At 38.2% G+C, this 8,901-nt stretch overlaps 1 protein-coding gene across 1 annotated transcript in view; it reads left to right on the forward strand.

Annotated features, from left to right (window-relative positions):
* The first annotated feature begins 1,531 nt into the window (after window positions 1–1,531).
* Window positions 1,532–8,901, forward strand: part of tln2b (talin 2b) — a 316,938-nt gene continuing 309,568 nt past the window's right edge. The window contains exons 1-2 of the mRNA XM_028823593.2: window positions 1,532–1,700; window positions 5,161–5,258. Of these exons, the coding sequence (XP_028679426.2) occupies window positions 1,565–1,700; window positions 5,161–5,258 (234 nt within the window). The 5' untranslated portion in view covers window positions 1,532–1,564. The remainder of the gene's footprint in view (window positions 1,701–5,160; window positions 5,259–8,901) is intronic.

An 8,901-nucleotide genomic window follows, 5' to 3' on the forward strand; every position in this document is an offset into this window, starting at 1 on the left:
GCGTGCAGCACAGCGTGCAGAAACAATGGCGGCAGATTGGATGCAGTACATGACCCCCTTTTACTGTATACAATAACACTGCAAGTCCCCATCTCAGTTGAATTAAACATTGAAATCACACAGCACAAGACTTGGCATGAAAAACAACGTATAAACCACAACCAAGGCAGGTAAAAGTTAGTAAAATTGACAATCATATAAAAGATAAAAATATAAAGTGCTTAAAAGTGTAAGGTGTAATGAGTGCCAGATTACAGCAGCCAGTACATGTATTATGAACAAGATTTATGAGTATGGATATTAAAGACGTTCAAAGTTATTATTGAACAACTGGAATTCTTTTTGAAATAAGCTGTTCGGCAGTCTGTTAGTGCGTATTTTGATTGACGTTATGTTTTACTGAGGGCAGAGGTTCGAAGTGTTGATGACCGGGATGAGACGTGTCCTTGATGATGTCCTTTGCTCTGCTATGGTACCGGGTGTTGGCAATGTCCTCGAGTGAGGGAGCCATTTGTTTTAAAAGCTGGTGTTAGGTTTGTGGAATATCTACACATGAATAATCGTATAAAATGTAAAGTGCATGAGTATTGCACGGAGACAGAATATTATATAAAAGCTAAATACACATTAATTTGAATATTGTAGCAGAATATAAATATATATTGGACAAAAGAAATATTGGTATTGTACAGTCATGTTACTGTGCTAAGGGGATGGGGAGGTAGACAGAATGTACACATAACACAGTGACGAGAATAAATGTAATGTGCAGTGTATCCGACATTGACATCCGGAAGAATGGTAAGTTGATTAAAAAAAAAGCGTACTCAGCAGGAGATCGCGTGTGGATGTGTGTGGTTATAAATTGGAACGGTACCACTTAATGCAGAGCAAAGCAGGCACATTACACATCCCAGCTCATCACATTTTAAATGTTGAAAGTTAGTGGCAGAACCAAGCTGTTACAGTTGTATTTTGCAGGTTGTGTTCCAGTTTCCCTGTTTTTTGTCACTGAAAAAAAGGTTTAACGATGATTGGATGCTTGAAACCCGCCCATACTACTTGGGGAACGCCCATGTTGTTCTGCAGAGACACCCTTCTTGAGGAAATGGCAATGGCTGCTACTCATTATATCTTTGTACCCCTACCACTGATGAATATTTTTAGGAAGTGCATATTGATAACTCCAGGAGATGAGACAAACAGGGATCTAGTGCAGTGTAATCCCCTTCTTGTGCAGTGAACCTGGGTGAGTAGTTTATCTCATTCAGTAAAAGCACCTGAGCAGTTGTCAGAAGTAGAATAATTGGCCGATTCGTAATCAAAAGCATGCTGTTCGTCACTTGGCAGAACACACAGCACTTTTTATAATGATCTTCTTATGTGATTGCAAGTTTCATGGTCTTCATGCCATGTTATGTATAACTTTTTCTCATTTTAATGTATTTTTTAATCTCTGGATGTGGTATATTCTGTTTCTCTTTATGGGGTGCCAGCTGAATATTATTTTCTCTGCCGCCTTTCTAGGAGTGTAAAATAAGAGTACTGTTTCCTATCCTGCAAGATGGTGGCCCTGTCCTTGAAAATATGTGTCCGCCAGTGTAATGTGGTGAAGACGATGCAGTTTGAGCCATCCACCGCAGTTTATGATGCGTGTCGGATAATTCGAGAACGTGTTCCAGAGGCTCAAGGTGGGCAAGGTAAGACATTGTGAATGCTTTGATGTTAACCTTAGATAGCATAATGGTTATGGGAGAAATTGGTGTTTAACTGCAATTGTGAAATTCATAATAGTAGCTGCATTTATGATGTGTACATTACAGCTGTTTTGACTTCTTGTTGCTTTCTGATTCACCTGCACAGTTTGGTTTCCTCTGAATGATAATCACTAGGACAAATGTTTTTCAAGTAGAATGGATGTTTGTAAATTTGTGGATTTTGAGAAGGCATATGATGAAGTACCAAGGGAGTCATTTGTGCCAGTGCTCAGATGGTTCAAGGTAACAGAAGAACTGATCACCATGGTAATGACATTTATAGAGAGCCAAAAACAAAAGTTAGAATTTCCTTTGGACTGCTGATGCTTTCAGAATGAAAGTTTGTTTACACCAAGGGTCAGCCCTGAGCCCTCTATTATGTATCATTATTATGGATTACATCAAAGTGGTCAAGATGAAGCAAGGAGAAAGGCACTGTATCCTGTTGACATCATATTAGGAGGGGACTTGGAGGAGGAATTTAGAAAGGAAGGTGCAAGACAGAAATCAAGGGGTATAGGCCCATGGAATATGTATCAGTAAGGACAAAGTAGATGCGAGGAATTAACAAAAGAAAAGCAAGCAAGGTTGCAAGGAACAGACAGTGCATTGTCAAGACTACAGGACTTATCTTTGACAAATGGATTCTTCTTAAGATGAAAACACTCTAGAGAACAATGGTGCAGTGAAAGAGTTATGTAGAAGACGCAGTGCTTAAGAACATGCAGATAATGTGTAGTGAAGTAACATATATAACATATCTTGTTGACCTTTCTGGGTCTGTTTGCCACATATAATTGAGTAGTATCATTCAGTAAACAGAAGAAATTCTGATATGTTCTCTATGAACAATCATTGATTTGGACTCAGTAGTTGATTTTATCTATTGTGTTCCGTAGTTAGGTGTCGAACCACTATAGATATTGTTTTATATCCATCCATCCATTATCCAACCCGCTATATCCTAACTGCAGGGTCACAGGAGTCTGCTGGAGCAAATCCCAGTCAACACAGGGTGCAAGGCAGGGAACAAAGCCCAAGCAGGGCACCAGATTGTTTTATATTTTTGATTTATTTTGTAATCTTTTTGCAAAGTATGTTCGAAGTATCTAGGAATTTCACTTGATTGCTGAGAACTATTAAGCAAATGTGGTAACTGAAGCTGATTTAGATATGGTCCAAAGGTCATCTGCATTTACTGCATTATTTGGGAAATATTAAATTGTATTTGGAAATTTGAATTTTTAAAATTAAAGTGCTAGTAGGCTGGAATTATAACCACAAAAGACATTTCTAATGTTGATCACCATTTCTGATACATGACTGTAGACAGGGGGTTGCACGTTGTGAAATGATAAGGTGGCATGATTACATGCCACAATATGTATACATAAATGTATAGTCTAGTATTGCAGAAGGTTATGAACTTTCAAAATAAAGAATCACATAGTGGTTGGGGGCAAGTAGTCTATGCACAGCTTAGTCCACGTTTCTGCATTGAGTCTTGGTATTTGAGTTCTTTCCGCAGCTCAATACTAGACAAATAATCACCAGTTAGGTGTTTTCTGACATCATTTCATGTTGTAATTTTTTTGATGCTCCCACATGAAAGAATCCTTTTTACTAATAAATGGTTAACTTGTGTTAAATGATCTGCACCCATCTATAATGTGGCATAGTCAATATCTAATTTTTTATAGTTATGTTGAAACTGAGATCCTCATATTTCGTCTATTGAAATTAAATCTTTCCTCTTTATATATCTTAGCCGTGATATGAATCTTACTAAATGTTTGTTTGTTTGGATTATGCCTGTTATGCTCTAAGCCTTTTTTAGTCTATTATCATGTAACCTTCATTGAGCTTTTTCTTTGTTTATATTGAAAAAAAAATGGAATAAAGTTTAACATAGTAAATAAAAAAAAGATTTGTGTTAAATTTTTGTCTTCGTTAGTACAAAAACATACAGTATGATTCCCTGTACACTGTCAGTCACTTGTATTTAGAGGGGGTACCACATGCCTGAAATCATAAGGAAAATAAACCATTGGGAATAGCCTGTGAAAGTCCCAGTCTCATGCAGCCAGATTTTCAGTTCTAGGGTCATTTGGATGCTCTTTTCAGAGTGTTCCATTATTAATGCATGAAACATCATCACTCTAAGTCCTGATTTCTTTCACTGTGTTCTTCCTGACTGGGTATCTTGTCTGGATTTAGGTTTCAGGAACAGTGTTGTTCACATTGAGCATTTTCCATGAATTGAAGTGTTTGTATTGATTTTTGTGAGACCCTGTATAGTCTGATTAATAACATCGCTTTTACTTCCTAAAAAATAAATGTTGTCTTTAATGTATAATAATGGATGAAGACTGTTTGCTGATGACACCACAGTGGTCGGACTCATCTCAAAGGGAGATGAGGCAGCTTACAGGGAGGAGGTCCTGAAGTTGGCAGCCTGGTGTTCAAAGAACAATCTGGCTCTGAACACCAGGAAAACCAAGGAGATCATTGTTGACTTCAGGATGCAAAGCACCGACTTAGCCCCCCTTTACATCAACGGCGAGTGTGTGGAGAGGGTCCATACCTTCCGGTTTCTCGGTGTCCTTATCTCCGCTGACATCTCCTGGACAGACAACATCACAGCAGTCATCAAGAAGGCTCAGCAGCGGTTACACTTCCCGAGGGTCCTCAGAAAGCACAACCTGGATTCCAACCTTCTACTGACCTTCTACCGCTCAACCATCGAGAGCCTGCTGACGTACTGTATCACAGTATGATATGGCAGCTGCACCATGGCAGACAGGGAGAGGCTTCAGAGAGTAGTAAAGGCAGCACAGAAGATCATCGGCTGCCCTCTCCCCTCCCTGATAGACATTTATACAGTACCTCCCGCTGCCTCAGCAGAGCAAAAAACATCATCAAGGACAGCTCCCACCCTGGCTCTGATCTGTTTGACCTGTTGCCCTCAGGGAGGCACTACAGGTGCATCACAACAAGGACAAACAGACTCAAGAACAGTTTTTTCCCAAAAGCCATAGCCATTCTAAACTTACACATGCACTGACTACACAGTCTAACCCCCCAACCCCTGGACTTCCTTCTATCCATCAACTGTGCATCAACTTTTGGCACCATTTGTTTATTTGTTTATTTATTTGTTGTGTTCTACATATATGTCTGCACTGGGGAAGCTGCTTTTAATCTCATTGTACATGTGTATAGTGACAATAAAAGGCATTCTATTCTATTCTATTAATTAAAGGCTGCAATAAAAAGCCATGTTGACATTTTGTGAGTAATACCGAGCAATGCTAATTTTGTGATATTTATTTCTTTCATGTTCCTTTGCTCACACTATGTTTTTGTTTTGCCACACTGTTAATCTTTTTTTTCTTTATTTTAGCATCAGATTATGGATTATTTTTATCAGATGATGATCCTAGGAAAGGAATCTGGCTGGAATCTGGAAGAACGTTGGATTACTACATGCTGCGAAATGGGGTACCGTTTCACAATCCCAAAATATTTGTATTTTTTTTTCTTTATTCGTTTACTAAATTTTCTTACTCAGTTTTGCGTGAAGCCACAGTATATCTTGGCAGCCCTTGAAACAAGACAAGAATCAAACTTGAAGTCCACCTGTCCTTTTCAGGGCACATTCTTTCATTCGTACATCAATTTCTCTAGATATTAGTGTAATTTAGAAGCTCACATTAACCCGATTGTCTTTGGGATATGGATGAAAACCAGAGTAGACCAATTACTTCACACAGACATGGTATATTATCCAGAGTTAGCACAGAAGGGCCCTCCGAGTCTTGATTTGAACTCAACTTAAGAGTGGTGAGGCAGTAATTCAAACCACTGGGCTAATGTCTGCTTTTTCTTTTTTGTGGACAAGTAAAATAAGAGCGTCACTATATCTGGAGTTACTCACTGCTCCACTTAACTGTTTCGTCATGGAATCACACCACAATCCATCCCAGTTTGGACATTTGTATTATGAATTCCAAAGACCCTGAGAAACACCTCTTTTTTGCCCTGAAGAATTGGAGAACTTGGTATTTTCTTGCTCACAGGGACTACCTGTAAGCACTTCAAGTGGAGCACTGACATCTACTGACGTGATACCAGCTGAACTCTCTCACTCCTACCACTACACTCCACTTATCCATAGTGCAAATCCTGCCAACTATACCAAATGTTTTGTCCTGATATCACACCAGGATCCATCCCAGTTCAGACATTTGAAATGTGGTAACTGCCAGTAGCTATATACAAACCCACGACATCTGTATTACAAAGTAGCTCCATACCAAAACACACAATATAATTTATTTTACTGCTGGTGATTGTAGTGGCAATAACCTGAACAGGGCAGAATTGGTTTCCATTTTTCCCTTCCAGGTATTCCTGTACTGCTCCCTAGGTAGCTATGAGAAATAAGCTATCCATTGTGATGTATATCTACCACTGAATCTCCTTCTAGTATGATTTTTACATTGCAATATAAAATAAAGCAGTTCAGGGTGCCTGCTCACTAGATTCCCTAACAACTGCTAGCTTTTGATCTGAAAAAGCAGTGAATCTGCTCCATTTTATGGTCAGATTGCCAAGGTTTTCAACTTGTCATGGAGATTATGCTAAGCAGATCTGAAATGAAATGTCATGTCCAGTACTTTTTATATGAGATTTAAATGGCTTGATCAAAGCTCACAGTACCTGACCAGTATTGAGAATAGAAACATAGAATAGTTTGTAAACAAAAAACTTTCTCATTACAATGGGCCTTCCGTCTTTCTCATTACACCCGACCTTGCTTTCTTATATTACAGCAGTAGCAGGATTGTTGCCAGAGCACCATTTTACTTATAAATAATTCAACAATTCAGATATCAGAGGGTGATTCCAGTTTTATTATATTTTCTTACTAGTACCACTTACCACTGTATATTGCTTTGTCCTTTCCTAGATTATTTTGCTATACGTCACCACTTTTGGTGGTGTATGTGAGTCAGATAGCAGGTCAACTCTAAATCGCCCTTGGACCCTTTCTTGCAATACTGATAGGTTAAATCATACAGTTTACACTATATCAACAAAATGACAATGGAAAACAGACAAGGCGAAAATAATTGTATTGAATCAATCTTATAAAACTAAACAAACATAAATGGCAGCAACCAAATCTGTGAATGCACCTCCCACCACCCCAGCAAATACGGTTCGCGATTAGCTTGAAACAAAGAAAACCCTTTGACACAGACAACCCACAAAGTCCTAGCAGTTCTGACACTTATGATGATACTAGCAAAATACCCGCGCTTCGCAGCGGAGAAGTAGTGTGTTAAAGAGGTTATGTAAACGTATATATACATTAACATATATACATATATATACATATCTACATATACACATATCAACATATATATATATATACATATATATATATATATACATATACACATCCACATATCAACATATATATACACATACATATACACACATACATACACACACACATACATACATACACACACACACACATACATATATACATATACACATATATATATACATATACACATACATATATCTATATATATATATATATATATATATATATATATATCTATATATATATATATATATATATATATATCTATATATCTATAATAATAAAAGGCAAAGCCCTCACTGACTGACTGACTCACTGACTCACTCATCACTAATTCTCCAACTTCCCGTGTAGGTGGAAGGCTGAAATTTGGCAGGCTCATTCCTTACAGCTTACTTACAAAAGTTAGGCAGGTTTCATTTCGAAATTCAAAGCGTAATGGTCATAACTGGAACATATTTTTTGTCCATACACTGTAATGGAGGAGGCGGAGTCACGTATCGCGTCATCACGCCTCCTACGTAATCACGTGAACTAAAAACAAGGAAGAGATTTACAGCACGAGTCACACGCGGGAACGAAGGTAAATGACGTTAATTTTTGACTGTTTTTTAATACTGTGTAAGCATACATATTAACACATGTGCAATTAAACGTGTGCATTTACGGAGTGATTTCTCAGGCTAAAAGCTCACCTTTTACTAAAAAGGTAAATGCAAAACTATTTTCAATCAGTTTATTGAAATGCTCCCGTTAAGGATTGCAATAACATATTCGCGAGATAAAAGAACGAAGTAGGGGGAAATGGAGGAACAGCCGCAAACAGCGAAGAGCAAAAAATTAATTAAACAATTGAGAACGGAGCGAGTTAAGCATACAAGCATGTTCATAAGGGAAACAAAGCACGGTGTAAAACGTAACTTTAAATTAAGTTTATAGAAACGCTCCCGCTGCGGATTGCAATAACATATTCGCGACATAAAAGTTTAATGAGAAGACACGAGGTATAAACGAACCACACGCCGTGGCGCAACGTTAGGGGCAACAGTTTCAACCATTCTATGATCTGCTTCTCGCAACTGAAAGACGGCATATGGCGGATGTTAGCCGACTTGCTGACAGCAACGTTAGGGGCTTCAACTATGGCGCTGACGCCATATCTCAGTGCCAACACTTTGCAGACTGTACTTAAAAGACACGCCCTCCTCACTGGACAGTTAAAAACACCAATCAAACTAACGATGACATCAAGTATTACCCAATCAAAAGTAGGAAAGGAGGCATCTTCATAAAATGCGTGTGGGATGATTTGCATGAGACGCTGCTTTAAAAAAAAAATGATAAAAAAAATACGGGATGTGTTTAGTCTTTTTATCTTTATTTTATTTTATTGTAGAATCAACTCCTATCTGCGCACAGCAGGGCAGCCGTGGGCGGATGCGTATGGTGTATTCACTCCATGTTATCGTGCATTGCGCTGTCAGTGGTATTTTGATAAAAGAATTTGAACAACATATAAGAAGCGTATAAATTATTAAACAGTAAAACATTAACATTTAAGAAGTAAAGTTACATTAAGTACTACTGCAGTGCCTTCGGGTATACCTCATTTTTTGTTTGCCCATTACATGCTTAAATGTATACATTTTTTGGTGCACCTACCCGAGAACACGCGACATATAACCGAGCGTGGGAGAAGCATGGATTTTAAACACGCATTGAGTTGATCTGCTGGTCTCCCTCGTG

The sequence above is a fragment of the Erpetoichthys calabaricus genome, chromosome 17 (assembly GCF_900747795.2).
Source record: "Erpetoichthys calabaricus chromosome 17, fErpCal1.3, whole genome shotgun sequence".
Classification (NCBI taxonomy): Eukaryota; Metazoa; Chordata; class Cladistia; order Polypteriformes; family Polypteridae; genus Erpetoichthys; species Erpetoichthys calabaricus.